This window comes from Leptopilina heterotoma, unplaced genomic scaffold, assembly GCF_015476425.1.
Source record: "Leptopilina heterotoma isolate Lh14 unplaced genomic scaffold, ASM1547642v1 Lhet_152, whole genome shotgun sequence".
In the NCBI taxonomy this organism is placed as follows: domain Eukaryota; kingdom Metazoa; phylum Arthropoda; class Insecta; order Hymenoptera; family Figitidae; genus Leptopilina; species Leptopilina heterotoma.
The window spans coordinates 1,430,996-1,456,643 of record NW_025110868.1 but is presented as its reverse complement, the minus strand read 5'-3'; the positions used below and the strand labels follow the sequence as shown (position 1 = coordinate 1,456,643).

General features: G+C 24.4%; 1 protein-coding gene and 1 long non-coding RNA gene across 3 annotated transcripts in view; one reads left to right on the top strand and one right to left on the bottom strand.

Moving 5' to 3' along the window:
- LOC122498610 overlaps positions 1-25,648 on the top strand; it is a 117,213-nt gene that overhangs the window by 68,476 nt on the left and 23,089 nt on the right. The gene's annotated exons all lie outside the window — the stretch shown is intronic.
- Positions 1,342-25,648, bottom strand: part of LOC122498605 — a 66,380-nt gene continuing 42,073 nt past the window's right edge. For both annotated transcript variants that reach the window (XM_043606412.1, XM_043606411.1), the window contains 2 exons: positions 18,658-18,760; positions 1,342-5,563 (listed from right to left, as the gene is read on the bottom strand). In XM_043606412.1, the coding sequence (XP_043462347.1) occupies positions 2,709-5,563; positions 18,658-18,757 (2,955 nt within the window). In that variant the 5' untranslated portion in view covers positions 18,758-18,760 and the 3' untranslated portion in view covers positions 1,342-2,708. The remainder of the gene's footprint in view (positions 5,564-18,657; positions 18,761-25,648) is intronic.

Below are 25,648 nucleotides of genomic sequence, written 5' to 3'. Positions count from 1 at the left end.
AAATAATGAATAAATAAATTAATTAAATTTGAATAATAGTGACGCTAAATTAGAGACGCTAATTTGAGAGAATAAAATTTGTTTAAATAAATAAACAATGTAATAAATAAATTTTGTATTTTTAATGATTTTCTATTAGAAAAAAATGAATTATTGGTAGATTCTAGAAAAAAAAAAATTCTTGGCACACTGAAAAATCACAAAGATTTGATTATAAATAAAGGGTTGATTATAAAAGTTCGAGATTCTTAATCCTAATATCTTATCGAGTATCTGTAAACATTTTTTTTAAACGAAGATTTGACATTTTTTATTTTATTTATTTTATTAAATATAATTTAATAAATATATAAATATTATATTAAATATAATAGTTAATATTTAATGATAAATAATATTTAATATTACATTTCTTTTATTTAGTCTTTTTTTTCAAATATTCATGTCAAATACCTTTTAAATTCTCACATGCTAAATAAACAATTTAAAATTTTTTAAAACTTTTTTTAACTTTTACTGTAAAATTTTTTACAAGCGAAAAAAATTGTTTCACTAAATTTTAAATAGGTAGAAATAAAAATTATTCTTCTACTTCTGATATTAGTGAAATTTTACTTTACTAATTGCATGAATATAATATTATACGAAATGTAAAATTTTTTTATAAGCATTCTAACTTTACTGGCACACTTGAATATTTATATCTAATAAATAGTATCATGACAAAAAAAGTATATAAAATTACAAAAAGATGTGAATAAATAACAAATAAAAAAATGTTAACAATATCTAAATTATTTTCTTTTAAAATTATTTTCAAAATTAAAATAATCTATTTAAACAGAGAAGGTTTTAGTAAAAATAAAAATATAAATAATAATAATAATAATAATAATAATAATAATAATAATAATAATAATAATAATAATAATAATAATAATAATAATAATAAAAGTAATAAATAAAATAGAAATAATAGAATAAAAATTAAATTTAAAAAAAAATAAATAGAAACGTACATAAAAATATTAAAAATAATTAACAAAAATTATGAAATAAAAAACGTAATATACATTATTTTACAATTATATATAAAAAATTAAACAAAAAAAATTTCTCCTACTCTAGGGATTGGCAATTCTTTAAGAATTCTCTTATTAAGTAGTAATACATTTTTATATATTATAAAAAGACAACAAACATTTTTAAAGTCTACGAACAAATTTTTAATTATTAGTAAAAACTTGTTTAAAAAAGTTGTTTGTTAATTTTACTTCTCATTATAATTATAGATATTAAAAACTTTTAATTTTCAATTTTCAAATTTTTTATTTGAAGTTTTGAATTGAAATTTTAGGTTTGCAACAAGTTTTCTATTCACTTTTGCAAGTAAAATTTTTGCAAATTTTTGCAAGTAAAATCGTTTCTTGCAATCTTGTTGCAAATATTCATTGCAAGCATAAAAATAAATTTAAAAATGAAATATTTTTTGAAAATTGCATTCCTTGCAAGCTTCTAATAATTCTTTGCAAGCTTGTAACAATCTCTCATCCCACGTCAAAAAAAAAAAAAAATTCTAAAAAAGTTCTAAATACCTCCGCGTTTCGGAAAAAGCTCATCTTTAATTAAAAAAAGCTCAAAATTGGTAAAAAAAAACCCAAATTTGATATTCGACTCTAAAAATTGTGAAATTAAAATTTCCAGACCAGCTTCGTTTTTCAAGATACAAATATTTTCTGGATCGGAAATAAGTTCTAAAAAATATCTGAGTACCTGCGTGTTTCGGAAAAAGCTCTTTTTTAATAAAAAAAGCTTCAATTTTTTGAAAAAAAGGCCAAATTTGAAATTTAACTTCGAAAATTGTAAAAATAAATTTACAAGACAAGCGTCGTTTCTAAAGATACAAATTTTTTTCTGAATTTGATATAAATTCCAAAAAAGTTCTCAGTACCTATGTTTTCTGAAAAAAGCTCTTTATTAATAAAAAAAACCTTCAATTTTATAAAAAAAGCCCAAATTTAATATTCAGCTCCAAAAAATGTGAAAATAAATAGTCAAGACCAGAGTTGTTTTTCGAGACACAAATATTTTCTGAATCGAAAACAAATTCTAAAAAAGATCTAAGTAACTTCGTGTTTCGGAAAAAGCTTTTGATTAATAAAAAAAGCTCCAATTTTATGAAAAAAGCCCAAATTTGATAATCGCCTCCAAAAATTGTTAAATATTTGTCAAGCGTCGTTTTTCAAGATACAATTATTTTTTTTGGATCGGAAATGAATTCTAAAAACGAATTGTTTCGCAAAAAGCTCTTCTTGAATAAAAAAAGCTCCCAATTTGATGAAAAAAAGCCCAAATATGATAATCGACCACAAAAAATTGTAAAAATAAATTAACAACTCCAGCGTCGTTTTTCAAGATAAAAATTTTTTCTTTTAATCGACGTGGGACGTCAAGTTTTGCAGAATCCTTTAACATCAAGCATACAACAAACTTTTAAGAAAATTTTTTTTAATTTTCAAAAAAAACTTTGTTATATTTTGTCATTTTGCCACGTCTGGCAAACTTTGCCGCAAGTTTCTCTGCAATCTTCCAAAGTTTTACCTCAAGTAAAATTCAATATTCAAAATTCTACAATTCCATTGAATCGAAACAAATAATTTCGCTTTTTTTTTATAAACAATATTTCTTTAATAATTCCTATCAATATTTTATATAGTTGTCACGTAATTAGCCTGTCGTTCCTCCTCAGTTGCCGGCGGTGGAAAAACAGTAAACGCACTGAGTCCATTTTCAATGAAACTCAATAGATTCTTCGCCGCACCATGAATTTGCGTTCGCTCCTCAATTTTCTTCTTCCCTCCAATATCACGAATTATCGCCCCCCTCGCATTATCATTAATCAATTTTTCATATTTCGTCTGCGCCCGTTTAGTGGTAGTGTCAAAAATTTCATTCGCCACCGGAAATCCATATTTACTCACAGTCGGCTTATAAGTCTTCACTTTCGAGTGTCCCTGAATTATCAGATACATTGGACCGCGAATTGGTTTCGCCGGTTGTTTATAGTGCGAAAAGAGTGGATCTGTGGTTAGATTTGGAACTGTTGTTGTTTGTAGTGAAGACAATGGGGTTTGATCGTTGATGATTGGTCGTTGGTCCTTTTTGATTGTATCTTGATTGTACTTGTTGGTTTCTTGACTGTTCTTCATTTCCTGATTGTCCCACATTTGATGGTTCTTCATTTCCTGATTCTTCCACATTTCTTGACTCATTTTTATTTCCTGATTGTTCCAGATTGGACTGTTCTTCATTTCCTGATTCTTCCACATTTCTTGACTGTTCTTCATTTCTTGATTCTTCCACATTTCTTGATTGTTCTTCATTTGCTGATTGTCCCACATTTGCTGGTTCTTTGTTTCCTTGTCCCACATTTGATTGTTCTTCTCCTGGACATTTTTTGTCTCTTGATTGTTCCACATTTCTTGATTATTCATCACTTCTGGTTTGTTCTTAATTTCTGGCTTGTTCCGCATTTCTTCACTGTTCAGTAACTGGAATAATGGCGATTGATGTCCGTTAGGAGGCTTGTAGCTATCGACCCTGATCGTCGGGGTGAAGATCGGCGACGCCTGAGTTGTGAACTCCTTCTCGTGATTCATTTGCATCGTCGGGGTCAGTAGTCCCAAAGGACTGATGAACTGGTTCGAATGATGATAATCGTTTTTCGGGTGTTTGACAAACTCTTGATTTTGGGGTTTGTACTCCTGAACACCAGTATTTTGGGGTTTGTACTCCTGAACACCAGTATTTTGGGGTCTGTACTCCTGAACACCAGCATTTTGGGGTCTGTACTCCTGATTCTGATGTTTTTGTTGTTCCATTAGCTGCGGCACTACCGAAGGCATTGCCGAAGGCATTATCGGAGACATTACCGGAGGTCCCATTGGTGACATAGGAGGTCTGAACCGGTGCATAGGTCTCTGCTGTGGTAACAATGACTCTCCGAAGGAATTTTGCTTAAACCCCGTATGTCTAGTCGGGGGCATTCTCTTCGGTGGTGAAAAAGCATTAGGCCGAAGTGTTTGGGTGTCCATAAAGTGTGGCATTATCGGCGAGCTGATACTGTTCCTAAACGGTTGGGGTTTCGGTACTTGAATGAAGTCCGTACTCAACGAGTCTGGAGAGCTGACGAATTCCTGGAATATCGAAGTGTCCCTGTGACCCATCGTCTGATGATTCATACCCGAAACTGTATTAGCAGTATCGAAGGACTTTGTATTTTGGATAGGTTTCGAGCTCTGGACAAACATTTCCGAACTAGACAGTAAATTCAATGCAGTAGTGCTTTCGGTCGAATTCGGCGAACTTTCGGTCGGTTTCTTGTCGTTGTAGTTCGTGGGCATTACCACAGAGACCACGTCGACAGTGGGGGGCGAATTGGCGACTACAATATGGGTCGAAGGTTTGTCGAAACCGCTATTCTGATACTTTACGGATTCGGTACTTGTTTCGGGGTTCGAACTAGTTGAAGATTTAGGTGCCTTGGTGGTTTTTGAAGATTCCTTATGACCCAGGACAACTTCCTCGTGGTCACTACTATCACCATCGACGATAATATTGGCGTTTTGACCAATAACGACCTCGTGATTGGCAGAAGCCGAAACGTGATGATCGACTTCGTAGCGATCCGGCGCCTTCCAGGTGATCTGATTCACTTCCACTGGAGGAATCGAAGACGTTGGTCTACTGGACCCGATCCAACCACCTTCTAAAGTTTGTGTCGACTGGTAAACGAGGTTCGATTTCTCAAAGGACACCGAGGGAGTCGTTGCTTCATAGCTTTTTGGAATTTGCGACGACGTAAAGATATTTTCAATCTGCGGAATAATCATAGTCTGGATTTTTTGTTTCGACTTCAAAGGCGATGGTGAAGAGAAGGTCGATCTGTAACCCTGTGAGTAGGTCTTCATCGGAGGATTATAATCCTGAAACGTAGGACCCTCCTCCGTCTGAGTACTAAACTGTTCTCCGAATATAATCTTATCCTTCATGTGATAGGAATTTTGACCATCATTCAATATTTTCTGATTCAACGGCGGTGGCATCATGACAGTGTAGGGTTTTGATTTTTGATTGTAAAACGGACTCGGATAATAACTCGCTGGGATTGATTGAATCTTGTTCTGATTTCGAAAATCAATTGGTGCATTGCGGAAATTATTGGTACGCATCAACTTTGGTGGTTCGGCGCCAGTGCTGCCGGTGAAATCGTTACGGAATATTGTTTCTTTATTGCGATTGAATTTCGGTGCGTCGACAAATTTTAGGAAATGCTCCGGCAGCTTGGGACTTGATTTTTTTGCGGTGACACCTAAAATGAGAATATCACGTTTCGCTGATGGTTCGGTTGTGTGTGAATCGAGCCAGTATTGAACACGATCGAGAACTGGTGGTACGTAGTCGAATGTGGGGTCGTTTTTTAATGGATCACCACGACCCAATGGTGTCCATTCATCGTAATCCATTCGCGGTGAAAATATTCTCGATCTACTGTCATTTTGTCCTGAAAAAGAAAAAAACGACATATTTTTATTTCTTCTGGTACTTTTAATAATAACAATTAAAACTAATTAATGGGTATAATAATAATAATATTTAATGTCAATTAATAGCAGTTATTGGTGCCATGAATTCTAAAGAAAATTTTTTTCTATTTCTGACAATAATTAATTTTAAATAACAAAATAAAAAGTGTGTTTTAACAAAAATTTATGGAGCAGATAATAAAAAATAGTGTGGCTTCCGTTTCCGGTACCGTTGAGTTGTGCACGCGTTTGTAAAGGTTTAAGAGTTTTTGGCAAAATTTTGAGTATTTTACTGAAGGGTGGGTAGTGTAGTGTTTGAGATAACAAAGGAAAGAGTGGTGGTGAAAGTAAAAAGAGTGTATGTGTGCGAGTGGTTAAGTGTGAGTGATAAAAAAGGTAAAAATAGAGAAGTGAATGTTGTGAGGTTAGGTTGCTTGAAGTGAGAGAAAAGAGAGAGAGAGACATTGGGAAATATTGAATGATAAGGTAGATTTCTGGAATGGCTGAATTTGATTCAAGTAGTGTGCGAGAGACTGAGAAAAAGGCGCCAATATTTAAAAGAGGGTTTGGGAAGAATGGAAAGGTGATGACGTGTGAAGACTGTATGGACTTGATGGAGTTAGTGGAAATGTTGAATGAGGCAATGGAAGAGCGTTTTGTGAGAGTGAGAAAGAATTTTGTAACGGTGTGTGAATTAGGTGATGAGAGGGGTAAAGAAATTGATGAATTAGATGAGGAAATGGAAAGGATGCAGGAAAAGTGGAAAAGGTGGGCGAGTGAGTTGGAAGGTATGAGAGAAAGAGTGGATGATTTGGAAAAATTTATTTTAGAGAAGAAGGAAGAGGATAAGAAAATGGAGGTTATGTTGAAAAAGGGGGTAAAAATGTGTAGTGAGGGAAGTGAAAGTGTATATTATGAACAAAAGGTGAATGAGCTGGAAAGAAGAGTGGAATGGATGGAAAAGGATAAAAGAAAAAGAAATATAATTATTAGGGGTATGAATGCAGGTTTAAGTGAAGGAAGAAGAGAGGTGGGGAGACTGGCTGAAAGGATAGGGGTGAAAATTAATATTAGGCAGATGAAAGCGATGAGTATGGATGCGAATGGAATTCCGAGGATGTGGTTAGTAGAACTGGGAAGTGAGGAGGAGAAAGAGGAGGTTATGAGGATGAAAGGAAGGTTGAAAGGATGTGTTGAGAGAATAGATGAGGATAGAACGTGGAGGGAAAGGAGAATAAGATGGTTACTGGGAGAGAAGGCATGGATCGAAAGAAGGAATGGAAGAGAAGTAAGAATGGGTAGGGAATGTGTGTGGGTGGATGGGGTAAAATGGTGCGTGAGAGAAGGTAATGGACGAGTGCTTGAGGTTGGAATAGATGATCGGGTGAATGGGGAGAAATGAAGAAGGACAGGAAGGAAGATGGAGGTTTAGGATTTAAAGGGGTGGGGCGTTAATGGGGAATCAGTCAGTATGGACAAAGGGAACTGGAAACGGAAGCCCTGGCACTGGCGAATTTTGAGTGGATGAGTGTGATGAGAATAGGTTAAGTTGCGTGTTGATTAAGTTGTTGATGTGGAATAAGAGCGACGTTATAGGTTAAGAAGTTTTGTACATATAGAATAAGTTGATTTGTAAATGTATCTGGGAGTCTCGAACCCTGCCTATTGCAGGGAGAGTAAATAAACACACAATAAAAAATAGTGTATTTATTACAAAAAGAAAAATTGGAAAATGGTATCAGAGAAATTTGATGTATATTACGGGACAAGCCACTCTTTTCAAGTAGTTTCATGTCTGACACGTGAGTTTACTATTTATGCTACCTCACTCGACTTTTGCCGCTCCGATGTCACTGTTACTCCCACGAGATGTTTCTCGTATCTGACATTCCTTTCAAATACTCTCTGTCTATTTCACTGAACAATTTTTGTTCTCAAAAAGATTTTCTTTTTTCTCCACCCGTCAAAGAGGGAATTTTTAAATTTTCCCTCTATTTGACATTTCAATATTTATATTTGTCACAATCTTTACAGTTATTTTTATTTATTTATAAATTATCAAAATTATATTATTTATAAATACAATTATTTTATAATAATAATCGAGATATTCTCTCTTCTACTATTTTTTATAAAATTTCCCGAAAGATTTTAATTATTAAACAAAAGTTTTTAAAAAATTCTGCATAAACTTTTAATTATTTCATTATTTTCAGTAATTCAATTATTTTTTAAAAATTTTAATAAAATTCATTGCAAAATTTCAATTATTTTCATAAATAACAATATTCATCAGAAGAATTTAATTATTTTAAAAGTGAATTAAATTCTTGGCAGAAATTCAATTATTTTTAAAAAATCTAAAAAAAATTGTCAACATTTCAATTGTCTTTATAAATAAATAACAATAATCTTCGACAAAGTTCAATTATTTTGAGGAATTTTAATAAAATTCATTGAAAAATTCAATTATTTTCATAAATAATTGAATTTATTGTAAAATTCAATTATTTCCATAAATAATTGTATTCATCACAAGAATTCAATTTTTTATAAAAGTAATAAATTTCTTCTTCGAAATTCAATTATTTAAACAAAATTCTAATGAAATTTTTAACTAGAATTCAATTATTTTCATAATTAAAAAAATGCTTTTTAGTAATTCAACTATTTTCAAAAAAATTTAATAAAATTCCACACAGACATTCAATTATTCTCAACAATTTTTAAAGAATTTTATTGAAGAATTTAATTATTTTAAAAAACTTTTCGCAAATTAAATGATTTTTAATATATACTATTTTCATAAAATTTCCAAACAGAATTTTATTATTTAAACAATTTTTTATAAAATTCTTTGCAAAAATTCAATTTTTTTTAATAAATAATAAAATTTCCACAACAATTAAATACTTTAAAACAAAATTTTTATAAAATTTTGATAAAAAAATCAATTATTTTAAAAAGATTTTTATAAAATTCTTCATAAGAATTTAATTATTTTTATAAATAATGGAATTCGTTGCAAGAATTCAATTATTTTTAAAAGAATTTTTTAAAGATTTGTTTCAAAAATTCAATTATTTTCATCATTAATTGAACTCATAACAGGATTTCAATTATTTTTAATACAATTTTAAATAAATTCCTCGAAAGATGCAATTCTTCTTTAAAATATTATTAAAATTCTTCGAAAGAATTTAATTATTTTTAAAAATTTGTATACAATTTGTTTTTTAGAATTTAATAATTATTTTCAACACATTTTCAATTAAATTTCATGAAAAAATTGAATTATTTGCAAAAATTTTTCGTAAATCAATTCTTTTCAATATCATTTATTTTAATTTGTAATAAAAAAATTTCCTATATAATTCAATTATTTAAAAAAAATTGTATGTAAAATTCTTTGCAAACATTCAATTACTTTCATATAAATAATTAAATTTTCACAGGAATTAAATTATTTAAAATACGATTTTTATAAAATTTTTTGAAAAAAAATAAATTATTTCTGAAAATTAAATTATTTTGAGGCATTTTAATAAAATTCTTTGCAAAATTTCAATTATTGTCAAAAAAATTTCACCAATTCAATGATTTTCAATATCTACTAGTTTAATAAAATTTTTCAAAAGAATTCAATTATTTAAAAAAAAAAATGTAGACATAATTTTAAGCAAATATTAAATTATTTTCATAAATAATAAGAATTTCACAGGAATTCAACTATTTACAAATTTTTTTTAAATTTCTTCGCAATAATTCAATTATTTTCATAAATAATAACATCTTTTAAAAGAATTCAATTATTTTCATTGAATAATAAAACTCATCATAGAATTTCAATTATTTTTAATACATTTTTAATTGAATTCCTCGAAAAATGTAATTATTCTTGAAAATTTTATTAAAATTCCTCGAAAAAAATTCAATTTTCATGATAAAATTCTTTATGATAATTCAATTTCGAGAAATATTCATTTATTTAATAAATTATTTATTATTGCATTTAAATAATTGAATTCTCGTAGAATTTTCCGATAAAAATTGATTTAAAAATGAATTTTAGATAATAATTCTTTTGAAAACTTTTATTAAACTAGTAAATTTTGAAAATTTTTGAATTTCAACGAAGAATTTCATTATTTGTGAAATGTAATTTAATTCTTGCAAAAAATTTTTGAAGAAAATTATTTTCTGTTCGAAAATGAAAAGAATAAGAAGAAGAAGCTGGGGCAAAAGGTAAAAGTTATTAAATCTTTGATTGTTGAGAGATGTTTTGAAATTTAACACAAGAGGATATGTTTCTGAAATGCTTATCTCTTGGGATGCTGTTGATGAACAATAATTATTATCTATAAAGGTCTATGAGCACAGTAGAAACCGCTTCTCTTACTTGCGAATATAATAGTCAGAGAAAACGTCGCACGTGCTCTTAAGAGCCATTATTAAAATTCCTTTTGTAAAATTTCACATTAAATATAAATACGTCTGTTTGTGTGTATAGAACGTCACATTCTTTAGATTATAATTCATATCTCTCGATGGTACTAAATAGACCCGATGAGACTGTACAGGAACATGAAAAATTTCGCACAAGGAAAGCTTCTTTCCTTGTGAACGAGAGAAGAGAGGAGATTTTAATAATAGAAACGATTCATTTCAAGTGACAAACTCATCTATATGCATTTCTTTATTCTATCTAGAGAAAATTTCACAAGAAATCAAGAAAATTTTTCAACACGTGTTTACTGCGTGGAAAATTAATCTTACTTTCAGTCCACTTCGGACTGAAACTATTTTAATTTTTTTTTTACCAAAAATTTTAATGAATTTCTTCGTAAAAATTTAAATATTTTCAAAAAATTTGATAACAATCTTTATAAGAATTCAATTAAATTTAAGAAATATTCAATTATTCAATAAAATATTAATTTTTGTATTTTAATAACTGAATTCTCTTAGAATTGATTTAAATTTGAATTTCAGTTAAAAATTTAGATAATAATTGATGTGTGAATTTTTAGAAATAATTTACTTTAAAAAGATTTTAAAATTTTAATTGTTGTAAAGCTGTAATAATTAAAAGCTACTTTCAAGTTTGCTGCAATATTGCCTGGCAAACTTACGTTCTGCTCACAGCAAGATTTCTTAATTAAAATTTCAAAAAAAAGATTACTATTTCCAGAATAATAAATTTTTTTCTGTATTTTTTTTAAATTTTTAATGAAAAGATGAATATATACGTATTCATAAGGTGTGTGTACAAATATATAGAAAGAGAAGAAGAAAAACATTCTTTCAAATGTATCTTCCGGTATTTAAAAAAAAAATTTGCTCTATTTGTCTATGACTATGCAAAGAATCATTAAGGTTAAGTGCTTGCTGCATTCGAGACCCAAAGCTGGTTCATGGAATGGATCTTTTCTTTCATTCAGTGCAGTGCCATCATCTCGCCTGGGTAACGAGTCTCGTATTTTTTACACAAAAAAAAGAAATGCCTTCTTTTTATCTTCAGTTTACATTTTAAGCTCTGGACTAACTTTTTTTTCTTTTGCTTGGAATTTAATGTCAACGCGATGCTTTTTTCTTTGTCTGCGTTGATATCCTAGAGATACGCAAAAATGAGTAAAAATCGATATAATAGAGGAGTAGAATTTTTGTAAATTCTTGATTATTCCAAATAATATTCACACTCAATAATTAATTTTAAAAAAGTATCAAAAAAGTAATTAAAAAAAAAGTATTAAAAAAAGTATTAAAAAAGTAGTTATCAAAAATTAATTTTAACGAATCAAAAAATTATTTTAGTCGATTCACAAAAATTTGATTCAGTATTTTCCTCACTGTTTCTTGATTTCAATCAAAAATACTTATTTTTATTCTAATCCTGCTTCTAAATTTTTGAAAAATTCAATTATTTTCTAAATTTTTGTCCTAAAATGTACAATTGTATTTGAAAGTAATTTTTAAAAGTGAACAAATAAAATTATTTAATCAAATTTCATTTAAATTTTTCACAGGAATTAAGAAAATTAATGAATCATTTTTCAAAGTAAAAATTAAAATGTTATTACAGTTTTACAACAATTAAAATTTTCAACGATTTCAATTTAAATAATCTTTTAAAATTTAGTTATTTATTAAAAAAATCGTACTTTAACGCTTTTAATATTCAATTACTATCTAAAATATCAACTGAAATTCGTTTCTAAATCAATTCTTATTAGAAAATTCGACTGAAATTCAACTATTAAAATACAAAAATAATAATATATTGAATAATTGAATGTTTTTCAAAATTTAATTCTTATAAAGAATTTATATCAATTTTTTAAAAAATAATTCAATTTCTGAGAAGAATTTTGAAATTTATGAAAATAATTATTGAATTTTTGCGAAGAATTTTATTTAATTATTTTTTTAAATAATTGAATTCTGATGAAAAATTGTATTATTTGGGGAAAAAATTGAATTCTGGTAAAAAATTGTATTATTTGGGAAAATAATTGAATTCTTGTGAAGAATTTTATTAAAATACTTCCTCTATGAGGAAGTAAAATAAATAATATTGTTGTTTAAGAAAATAATTGTATCTCTAAAAAAAATGCAATTTTTTATAAAAAAAATTAAACTATTACGAAAAAATTTATAAAAAATTTGTAAATAATTGAATTTCTGTGAAATTTTCATTATTTATGAAAATATAATTAATGGTTTGCGTAGAATTTTAGTAAATTTTTTTTAAATAATTGAATTCTTTTGGAAAATTTTTCAAAATAATTGAAATTTTGTCAAGATTTTTATTAAAATTTTTCGAAAGTAATTGAATTCCTGCAAAAAATTCTATTATTTGTGAAAATAATTGAATTTTCGTGAAAAATTTTATTGCTTGCGAAGATAATTGAATTCCTAACAAAAATTTTATTATTTATCATAATAATTGAATCCCTGTTAAAATTTTAATTTGTTATTTATGAAAATAATTGAATGTTTGCATAGAATTTCATTAAAGTTTTTTTTAAAGTAATTAAAATTTTGCTAAAAATTTTTTTTTTCAAATTTTTGAAAATAATTGAATTTTGAAGAAGAGTTTTATTAATTGTTATATTTTATATTTATAAAGATAATTGAAATTTTGACGAGACTTTTTCAAAATTTTTGAACGTAATTGAATTTCTAGGAAGAATTTTGTTGTTTAAGAAAATAATTGTATCTTTATAAAAAATGGTATTATTTATAAGAATAATTGTATCTTCATAAAAAATTGTATTATTTATAAGAATAATTAAATTATTACGAAAAAATTTATAAAAATTTGTTAAATAATTGAATTTCTAGAAAATTTTCATTATCCTAGAATTTTAGTATAATTTTTTGTAAATAATTGAATTCTTTTGAAAAATTTTCGAAAGTAATTGAAAATTTGCCAAGATTTTTATTAAAATTTTTCGAAAATAATTGAATTTCAGAGAAGAATTTTATTACATTTAATGTAAGTTTTATTTCAGTTTTATTATTTGTGTAAATAATTGAATTCTGAAAAGAATTTTGATATTTTTGAAAATTCTTGAATTTTTGCAAACAATTTTATTTAATTTTTTTTAAATAATTGAATTGTGGTGAAAAATTTTATTATTTGGGAAAAATAATTAAATAATTGTAAACAATTCATGAAGGAAATTATTGTATTCCTAAGAAGAATTTTATTATTTATGAAAATAATTGAATTCTTGTGAAGAATTTTATTAAAATTTTTAAAAGTATATATAATTGAATCTCTATAGAAAATTGTATTATTTATAAAAGTAATTGAATTGTTCGTGAAAAGTTTTATTATATGGGAAAATAATTCAATTATTTGTACAGAATTTTATTCAATTCTTTTTAAATAATTGAATTTCTGAGAATAATTATATTATTTTTGAAATTAATTGAATTCTCGTGAAAAATCTTATTTATAAAAATAATTGAATATTTGTGAAGAATTAAAGAATGAATTCAAGAATTTATCAATTTTTTTAAAAATAATTGATAAAAAAATAATTTTTTTTTATTTTTCTTCTAAAAATAATTTTTTAGAAGAATTTTATTATTTATGAAAATAATTGAATTCTTGTTAAGAATTTTATTCAATTCTCTTTAAATAATTGAATTCTCGTGAAAAATTTTATTATTTTTTGAAAATAATTGAATTCTCGTGAAAAATGTTATTGCTTGTGAAAATAATTGAATTCTTGCGGTAGAATTTTATAAATAGTTTTTAAATTGATTTTTTTCGAAAAATTTTATGAGATATTTTAAAGAATGCAATTCCTGAATAGGAAAAACCAAAAATGGGAAGAAACAAAAATGTTTTTCTTATTCTTGTTCTTCTGAGAAATAATTTTGACTCTTCCCATTTTTGTTTTTTCTATTCTTGAACCACAAAAAAAATGTTAAGAACAAGAATAGGAAAAACAAAAATGGAAAAAAATAAGAATAGGAAGAAGAAAAAAAAATAAGAGAAATGAAGGAAAGAAAAGAAGAGCAACAAGGCGAAGAAAAAAAAAAGATAAAGAAGACAGCAGTGAGAAGAAGTCTTGACCTTGAAATTGGAAAGAAACTTTAAAAATAATAAAATGTATGATTAATGTAATCCGCTCTAAAAGGTCCTCTCCTGTATTTAATTCGCCCATAGTGTAATCCTCTTATCTTGAAATAAATGTAAACGCAAGTGGTGAATTTATGCTCGGCATATGCAGTCTTAAAGTCTTGTAAAATCTGACCCACTGACCTGCCACTGAGTGCGAACATAATTTACACACGTGTATTTTTACACTTGTTAAAAACCCTCTCTCACCGCGTATTTTCTTTTTTGTTTCATGTTTAGGGTTTTTGGGATAAGGGGAGTAGTGGGAAGAGAGAGAGAGAATTGAAATCCAATCCTATTTAAATGAGACTAAATATATTTTCCCATGTGCTACTATATTTTCATTTCCTCTTCTACAAAAAAAATTCATATACGTACATTATTTTGTCCGCAATCGGGGAGAAAGTATTATTACCAATAAAAAAAGAAAAAAGAAAATTAATTTCTTTTTTGTCTTAAAAATTATTAAATATGATGTAAAAAATGTATCAAAAAAAAAATATGTAATCAAATTGTTTTTTTTCAACAATATATGTGTGAGAGAGTGAAAAAGTTCACGCACTTTATACACTGAAATTGCAGGAAATTTTTCTCCTTTTTTTTCTGGGACCACCCATTCTCTTTGGTCAAATGAGCGGAAGGCAAAATTACAAGAGGTCATGTACTTTATTTTTATATAATTTACTTCAATTGAAGAATTTTTTTTCCTCGCAGTTGAAATTATAATCGTTTTTCGTTTTTTCTCGTAACGAAAAAAAATAATAGGTTTTTCTTCGTAGACATTCAATTATTTTCATCAATAGTCAAATTTTCACAAAAATTCAATTATTTAAAAGTTAAAACACATTCAGGTAATTTTTGAGAAAAAAAATTAATTATTTAAAACTATTTTTATAAAATTTTTCGCAAGAATTCAATTATACAATTTAAAATAAAAAAAAATCAATTTCAATTAAAAAAAATTTAATAAAATTCATCGCAGGATTTTAATTATTTTTAAGACAATTTTAAATTAACTCCTTGAAAAATGCAATATTATTCTTATAAATTTTATTAGAATTCTCGAAAAGAATTCAATTATTTAAAAAAAATTTTGATGTAATTTCTTTTTTAGAATTTAATAATTATTTTCAATACATTTTTTATTAAATTTTTTGAAAGAATTTAAATATTTTCCATTTCGAAATTCATTTATTTTCAATATCTACTATTTTTAATAAGAAAATTTCCAAATTAATTCAATTATTTAAAAACAATTTTTGGATAAAATTCTTTCCAATAATTCAATTATTTTCATAAATTAGAAAATTTGATTTAAATTTAACACAGGAATTTAATTTTTGAAAAGTTAAAACACAATCTTTATATTTTTTTTTTAAAATATTAGTTATTTAAAAAGATTTTTATAAAATTCTTCACATTAATTCAATTTAAAAAAAATTTAATAAAGTTCTTTGCAAGAATTCAATTATATTTTTAATAAAATTCTTTGCAAAAATTGAATTATTTTCATAAATAATAAAATTAATAGCACGATTTTAATTATTTTCATTAAAATTTAAAATTTTTAATACAATTTTTAATAAATAAAAAAATAAATAAAAATAAAAAAAAATAAATAATAATAAATAATAATAAATAATAATTTATAATAATAAATTTTTATTTTTAATAAAAATGCAATTAGTCTTACAAATTTTTATGAAAATTCTTTAAAATAATTCGATTGTTTAAAAAAATTTAGATATAATGTTTATTGGAATTCAAATTCAATTATTCAATTATTCAAATTCAATTATTTTCAAAAATAATAAATTTTCCACTGTAATTTAATTATTTAAAACTAAATTTTCAAAAAAAATTTTTTTTTTAATTTTAGTGTTCTTCGCAAGAATTCAATTATATTTAAAAATTTTTTACTAAAATTCGTTGCAAGAATTCAAATATTTTTATATAAATAATAAAATTTTCGCAGGATTTCAATTATTTTTAATACAATTTTAAATAAATTTCTTGAAAAATTCAATTATTATTAAAAATTTAATTAAAATTCTTCAAAACAATGTAATTATTTGAAAAAAATTTGATATAATTTGTTTATTAGAATTTAATAATTATTTTCAATACATTTTAAATTAAATTCATTTAAAAAGATTTTTGCAAAATTATTCACATTAATTCAATTATTTAAAAAAAATTTAATAAATTTCCTCTTCAAGAATTCAATTATTGTTAAAAATTATATTAAAATTTATTGCAAGAATTCAATTATTTCCATAAATAATAAAATTAATAGCAGGATTTAAATTATTTTTAATACAATTTTTAATAAATCCCTCGAAAAATGCAATTGTTTAAAAAAAAATGTTTATGAAAATTCTTTGAAAGAATTGAATTATTTTACAAAAATTTGATATAATTTGTTTAATAGAATTCAATAATTATTTTCAATACATTTTTAATTAAATAAAATTTTTAAATTCATTTAAAAAGATTTTTGCAAAATTATTCACATTAATTCAATTATTTAAAAAAAAATTTAACAAAATTTGCTGGCAAGAATTCAATTATTATGAAAAATTATATTTAAATTCTTAGCACGAATTCAATTATATTTATAAATAATAAAATTAATGGCAGGGTTTCAATTTCTTTTTAATACAATTTTTATTTTTTAATAAATCCCTCGAATAATGCAATTGTTTTAAAAAGTTTTTATTAAAATTCTTTAAAAGTATTCAATTATTTAAATAAATTTTGACATAATTTGTTTATTAGAATTTTTAATACATTTTTATTAAAGTTCTTGAAAGAATTAAATTATTTTCAAAATTTTTAATGAAATTCTTCGTAACAATTCAATTATTGAAAAAAAAAATGTTTGAAAAAGTTCTGTATAAAAATTTAATTATTAAATAATTTTTTAATTTTTGTAGTAGTAATAAGTAAAATAAATTTACCAAAAATGTGTTTACATTTTTTTATTTTTCATTTCAATCGAGAAAAAATTCAACTTCAGTAAATTAAAGTTTTTAGCGCAGAAAGTGTCGACAACTTTTGTCTGCACCATGGTGGAAATAAAATTTAAAAAAAAAGAGGAGAAAGAAATCGAAATCAGTGTTACAAAAAAAAAGGTAATATTGACAATTTTTTTCTGCATTTTATTATTTCGATAGATACTATTTTAACGAGGCTAACCAAATGAAAACAATAGTATCGCGCGTACTTCCGTTAACTTCCGCTTTGTTCAATTTTTTCATCGTCTCGGTTTTTCGATTTTTTTTTTTTTTTGTTATTATTAAAAATTTTCTCTAGAATTGCAATTCAACAATATTTTTTTTTAATACTGTAGACGAATTATAAATATATATGCGATACAAATATAAACAAATAAATTTGTATATTTCTGACAGTGTTATTTCTGACAGTGAACGTGAATTGAGATACGCGCGAAAGATAATACTGACAAATCCTACGACTTCTCAGTGGCAGCCGACTTCTGGGTGATAAATTATTATTGTCCACACAGCCAACGTGAGTTGTGCCGATAAATAAATCACCAAAGATTTAACAAGTTGAGATTAACGGACCGTTCGATATTATTAGAAACTGCGAAACCGTGACGTTTAAAAAAACTACAACTATTATTTTTATTCAGGTATAAAAGACGTGAGAATGAGTTTTACTGGTAGTTTCCACTATTTTTTTTGGGGGGGGGGGGATTTTATTTCCAAACGATAAATAGTTTTTCAGAAATTATTTATTTTTTGACATTCGTTTTTATTAAATTTCCTGAGAGAAAAAGTGATTTCGTAAATTATTTCTCATTTAAAAAATAATATTTGACAACTGGTTATATTTTTGTCAGTAATTTGGTCCGTAAATTTTCATTTTTGGTTTTTTACTTTCACTGGTTCGAGCCCTGTTAATTTTATAAAGTAATTTGAATTTTATTTTTAAAATTCGCGCCAATTTCTTCGAATTTAGCAACAGCAGCGCCTCTAGAATAATGGCGCCAAATTTGAAAATAGAAATGAAATTTCAATAATTTTCGCAGTAATTAAATAAAAATTAAGTAACGAGACTAATAATTATGGCGATAATTCAATACACTACGGATTTAAATCCTTGAGTAATATTTCTTTTCTTAATTAAAAAATTTAAAAAAAAAAGTTGCTTATAGAAGTGCTCAAAAATTTCAGACAATTTAGAGTTTACTTTGAAAGTATAGTAAACGTTACTATACATTTTTTTCCCTACTGAAGAGTAAAATTTTCGTTTAAACGTGAAAAATTCTCTAGTTTCACTTTTATGCAAATAACATCCACGTAGATATCTGTTATACGTTTTGTCAGAAAATAAAGAGTGTTTTTGTACATGTGCGTCATTCCTTTGTGTGTATGTATTTTTTTTTTTATTTTTTTTTTTTGAACTCACCAGTTTTATTCTCAAAGGGAGATGCAACAGAGCGATGAATGATACAGAGTATTGTTGCTAAAAGCAGCCATCTCGTCGGATCAAACAATCTCTTAAGCATAATCTGCAACAAAGAATTGAAACTGTTTCACATAAAAACAATATAATCTCCAATTTTTATTTACCATCCCTGTTTCTCTGTTTTTGAAAAGTTTTAAAAAAAAGAAATTAATTAACGTTACGGATTCGGAAATGTAAAAGGAAAAATTATTTTCCTTTAATAGGTACGTTACTATTTTGAAAATTTATTTTTCTCCATTGAAAAAGTTTAAAATAAAGATTTTTATTTCCAATTAAACATTTTCGAAGCAAAAAAAAAAATAAAAATTTTGAAAGTAAAGAAACGAAAATAAAAAATTTTATAATTAAAAAAAGGAAAATAAAATAAATATTTATTTTCAATTAAACATTTTCAAAGCAAAAAAAAAAAATAGAAAATAAAAATTTTAAAAGTGCAAAAAACGAAAATAATAAAAAAAATTTTTAAAGTAAAAAAAGGAAAATATAAATTTTAGAAGCAAAAAACAAAAATAGTAAAGATCAAGTATTTTTCGAGACATTATATTAAAAAGATATTTTTTTCTAAATCTCTTTCTTCGTCTCCTGATTGCTTCTTCTTCTTCTTCTTTTTGTGTCTCTATATACACGAGATGAGAGAGGTAATCAACGCAACTTAATTCGAGGGAACTATAAACGAATCCAGAAGGTCTATAATCGTTCTCAATTTACCTATAACCTAATTAATTTTCTTAATAGCAGGGGTCGAGACACCGAAATTTCGATCGATAATTGTAATTTCAGAGATGATGTAATTACCGAAAAAGCGATCAATGCCCAGACTGGTATTAGGCACATAAAGTTTATGTATTCCCATTAAAAAAAACAAAAAAACAATTTACGCGAAGTTATTTCAGCTCGAATAGTACAACAGTACAAATTAAATAGAAACTAAGAAAAAACAGTTTAAAGAAATTTGTTTAATTATTAAATTAAATTAATTAATACTTTTTTAGTCTCTTAATTATGCACATGCTTTTTAAAATGATTATTTCGGCCCTTGGCCACGGATAATTTATTTAAAAAAAATTTTCCAGAAAAATAATTGTTAAAACTAAATTATTTTAATAAAAACTGATAGTAATTTTACACAATTAATAAAAAATTAAATTCTGTAAAATTAATATCAATTTTTATTTAATTAATTATTTTTTCACGATTTATTTGTCAATTTTAGTAATTTGAATTTCATTCTTAAAATTCGCGCCAGTTTTTCAATTTTAGCAACAGCAGCGCCTCTAGAATAATGGCGCCAAATTTGAAAACATAAATTAAATTACGATAATTACTGCAGTATTAGTATTATTAATAATAATTTGTTTGTAAAAAAAAATTTATCCAGCTAAATAATTGTTAAAACCTAAATTAATTTTTTAATAAAAAACGTTATTTGTTAAAGTTTTCTAGGAAAACATTTTTAAAAAACAAATTAGAAAGATATAATTTGTTATAATTTTTCCTTCTTCCCCATCAAAAAACTAATACAATATTATTATTAATAATAATTTATCTCTAGAAAAAAAATTTATTTAGCAAAATTACTAAATCAAATTAGTAAATATTAGTAATTATAATATTATAATAATTACCTATCTGCAATTAAATATAATTACGTAATATTAAATATAAAGCAGTATAAGATCAACCGATTGTATAAAACCATTATTCTAGAGGCGCTGCTGTCGGTAAAATAAAAAAAAATGTTGTCGAGAATTTAAAAAAAAATTAATTTATTAATTAACAATTAATTAGATATTAAATTAATTATTATAACAATAAATCGCTTGACTCATTGGTCTCGTTACTATATTTTTATTAATTTCATCAAAAATGATAACAAATTTAATTTGTTTTTCAAATATTCGCGCCATTATTTTAAAGGGCGCTGCTGTCGCTAAAATCCAAAAATCTAGCGCGAATTTTAAAAAATAAAATTAAGTTCACATTATAAAATCAATTTATTAATTAACAATAAATTATGAAATTGATTGTAACAATATATCGCTATAATTATTAGTCTCGTTACGATATTTTTATTAATTTCTGCAAAAGTGATCGCAATTTAAATTCTCTTTAAATTTAGAGCCATTTTTTTTGTAAAAGGCGCTGCTGTCGCTAAATTCAAAAAATCTGGCGGGTATTTTAAAAAATAAAATTAAAATTACATTTAAAAATGAACAAATCAAGAAAAAGGAAACATTGTCGTTAATTAATAAATAAAAACTAAATAATAAGAATTAAAATATAATTATTATATAATTTAGAATTAAATACAGTTACATATAATATATAAAAAAAATAGTTTTAAAGCAACTGGTAATAATTATTAGTCTCTTTACTATATTTTTATTAATCACTACAAAAATGATCGAAATTCAATTTCTGTTTTCAAATTTCGCGCCATTATTCTAGAGGCGCTGCTGTTGCTAAAATTGAAAAACTGGCGCGAATTTTAAAAATGGAATTCAAATTATGTTATAAAATTGACAAATAAATCATGAAATAATAATTATTAAATAAAAACTGACATTAATTTTACAGAATTAAATTTTTTAAAAATAAAATTAAATCAATTAGGTAAAATTAACATCAGTAAAGTATAGAAAATAAGAGAAATATAACCTAAAAATAATTTCCTTCTAAGGAATACGTTTCTTCGGTGTATGTGTGTCACAGAAAAATATATTCTCTACTTTTTTTAATAATAAAAAAAAGTATGATTTGAAATTAGTCAAAGTTTTTCCCCATATTTTTTTAAAATATATATTTTTGAAAAAACGATAAAATTATGAGAATGAAAAATGATAAATATCCTTTTTTTCCATTCCAGAGTGGAAAAATATTCTTTTTCTCAAATTTTTGAATGTATTAATTAATATATTAGTCCGTAGAACAATTGAAATGATCAACGAGAGTTAGATGCTCCTTTTATACAACACACGAGAGTTTAATCATTTCATACAAGTTTCATCAACCATTTCGTCTGAAAGGCCAAAGCCCTCAAGTTTCTGCAGTAATTCTGCCTTAAACACGTGCAATCCTTCTGGGAATAATTGTAAGCTTTCTTCAAAGCAACGTGCGCCCTCATAAAACTTTTAGAAAGTTAGAAATACAAATCACCAGATTACTGTAAAATAATATATATATACCCAGTGAATTCTCCCTCCAAGAGAAAAAAAAACTATTTTTCTATATTGTAAATTAAAAAACCAAAATTATTTAAAACTTAAAAAAAAACAAAAAAAAAAACTTAGAAAAGAATATTTAATTAATATTTAATTTTTCATAACTCTCCCCCTCATCATTATCATAGAGTAAATTAAATGATGAATAACTTAGTTTTGCGAGGCAATAAAAATGAAATTTATGCAAAAAGTAAATTTTTCAAATTGGCCATGAGTCACGCGAAAGTGATAGTATGTGAAGAAAAATAGTTTTCATGAAAGTTTGTATTTAAATATATATGAAGAGCTCTCGTGACAAAGTGGGAATCAGAGCTTCCAGTTGGTTATATTCAGAGTCGCATGAATTCGAGATAATCAGCAATAAAAGATGTCGTTTAGTCTGCAGGTGGTCTGTGAAATCGAGTTTACCTTGTCACGTGACAAATTATGGGACGAGTTCTTACTTTTTAGGCAGAGGTATTCGTTAATCTTAAATGTATACCTATATATACACACTTTTGATAGCGAAAGGTATTTTTCACTTTGCTTAAATTAAGAGCAATTTTTCTTTTTTATTTTTCGTTCTCAATTTTCTTTACTTTTCGATGTTGAAAAAAAAGAAATATTTTACTCACTTGTGTGTGAAAATTGAATTTTATCATCTAGGGTGATAAAAAGCTGTTTTCTATTTTGGAGTTGAAAATAGGTTATTTTGCACCCTAGAGTTAAAATAGGGTATTTTGTACCCTAGAGTTAATATTTGCACCTTAGAATTAAAAAGAGTGAAAAAAAGGTCATTTTCCACTCTAGAGTTAAAAAAATGGTGTTTTGTCCCCTAGAGTTAAAAGGAAGAATATTTTCCACTCTAGAGTTAAAATAGGGTATTTTGCACCCTGGAGTTAAAAAAAGAGTACTTTGCAGCGTAGAATTAAAATATTTAATTCCAAAATTTAAAAAATGGTATTTTGCACACTAGAGTTAAATAAAAGAGTATTTTCCACTTTCTAGAGTTAAAAAAGGGTACTTTGTCCCCTAGAGGTAAAAAGAGACAAATGATTACAGAAATTCAATTATTTTCAAAAGTTACAAAAATTCTTCGCAAAATTTCAATTATATTGAAAAATTAAAAAACAAATTCTCAATTATCTTTAAATAAATAAAAATAAAATAAATAAATAAATAAAATAAATAAATAAATAATAAATAATAATAATAAATAATAATAATAATTAATAAATAAATTATCTTTAAATTATCTCAATTATCTTTTTCAATTATCTTCCTAAATAATAAAATTCTACATCGAAATTCAATTATTTTTAAAAAGTTTAATAAAATTGTCAAAATTCCACAGGAATTCAATTATTCAATAATTAATAAATTTCTTTGAAATAATTCAATTATTTTAATAAGTAATAAAAATTTCACAGTGATTCAATTATTTAAAATACAAAATTGCATAAAATTTTTCGAAAACTATCAATTATATAAAAAGATTTTTATAAAATTTTTTCATTAATTCAATTATTTTTTATAAATAATAAAATTCTCCACCGAAATTCAATTACTTTTATAAACTTGAATAAAATTCATTGTAAGAATTAAATTATTTATTATAAACTTGAATAAAATTCGTTGGAAGAATTAAATTATTTTCAAAATAATAAAATTCGTTGGAAGAATTAAATTATTTTCAAAATAATAAAATTCTTCGCAGAAATTCAATTATGTTCAAAAATTATAAAAAGAAATATTGTCAAAATTTCAATTATCATTAAAAATAATAAAATTCTTCATCGAAATTCAATTATATTAAAGAATTTTAATAAAATTCTTGTCAAAATTTCGTTGGAATTCAATTATTCAATTTTTAATAAATTAATTCAAAATAATTCCATTATTTTCATAGGTAATAAAAATTTTCACAGAAATTCAAAATTAGTTAAAATACCAAATTTCATAACATTTTTCGAAAATTATCAATTATTTAAAAATATTTTTCTAAAATTCGTCGCAAGAATTTAATTATTTAAAAAAATTTAACATAGTTCTTTTTAAGAATTCAATTATTTTTATAAAATATAATAAAATTCTTCACTGAAATTCAATTATGTTTATAAACTTAAATAAAATTCGTTTTAAGAATTCAATTATTTATATAAATAATAAAATTTTTCTCCGACATTCAATTATTTTATGAAAATTTTAATTATTCATTTATTTAAATATTATTTTTATGAATTATTTTTTATACAATATTTTAATCAAATTCCTCGATAAATGTAATTATTCTTAAAAATTTTATTTTTTTTATTATTTAATTTATTATTTAATTTTTTATTTTATATTTTTTGTATTAAGGGCTTTGCCCGTATAAGTATCTAAAATAAATAAATAAATAAATAAATAAATTAAAATTTTGTCAAACGAATTCAATTATTTAAAATTTTATTGATAAAATTCTTTATGAGAATTCAATTTTAACAAACATTGAATTATTCAATAAATTATTATTTTTTAAATTCAAATAATTGAATTCTTCTAGAATTTTCTAATAAAAATTGATTTAAAAATGAATGAACGAATAATCGATTTATTATTATTTATAAAAATAATTGAATTATTGCAACGAATTTTATTACATTTTTTTTAAATAATTGAACTTTTTTGTGAAATTGTATACTGCTTGTAAAAATAATTGAATTCCTGCGAAGGATTTTTGTAAATAATTAACTTATTTTAAAAGATTTTATGGCAATTTTAAATTTAAAATGATTATTTTTTAAATTCTCGAACTCTAAAATAAGCAAAAAAATTTATTAGAAAGATTGATAATTTAACAAAATTGCATAAAAATCTTCTGCTATCTTAACATATTTGAAATTTTTAGTTTAATTTAAAAATTAAAATTTAATCCCTAGGGTGTAAATGATTGCTTTTTGAACTATCGAACTTAAAATATCCAAAACTCTTCTACTATCTTAAAATTAAAATTTTTTTTTTTATTTTAAGATTTAATCCCTAGGGTCAAAATGTTTATTTTTTAGACTATCGAATTTAAGAAAAGGAAAAAAATTGACTTTAAAGATTTGATAATTTAATAATTTCACAAAAAATCTTTTGCTATCTTAACATATTTGAAATTTTTATTTTAATCTAAGATTTAATCCCTAGGGTCTAAATGATTATTTTTCTAAGCTTTTGAACTTAAAATAAGCAAGAAATTGCCTTGAAAGATTGATAATTTAATAATTGTATAAAAAATCTTCACTGCTATCTGAACATTAAAATTTTTTTTCAATTATAATTTAAAATTCAATCCCTAGGATCTAAATGATTATTTTTTAGACTTCTGCTATCTTAACATTTTGAAATTTCTAATTCAATTTAAGATTTAATCTCAAGGGTCTAAATGATTATTTTTTTAAGCTTTCGAACTTGAAATAGCCGAAAACCTTCTACTATCTCAACATTCGAAAGGTTTAGTTTAATATTTTATTAAATTTCTCTTTCTCCTTGCCATAAAATATTAAGAATTTTACATTAGAATTTGATAATTTATTTAAACTTCTAGAGTTGAAAGGAATTATTTTACTCCCTAGGGATAATTATAGCCTCCATTTTCCTTGCCTTGGTTTTAGTTTACTTTAAAGTTTAATTTATTATTTTATTAAATTAATATCAATTAATGTAATATTAATAATTTATTGAAATTTAAAACTTAAATATTA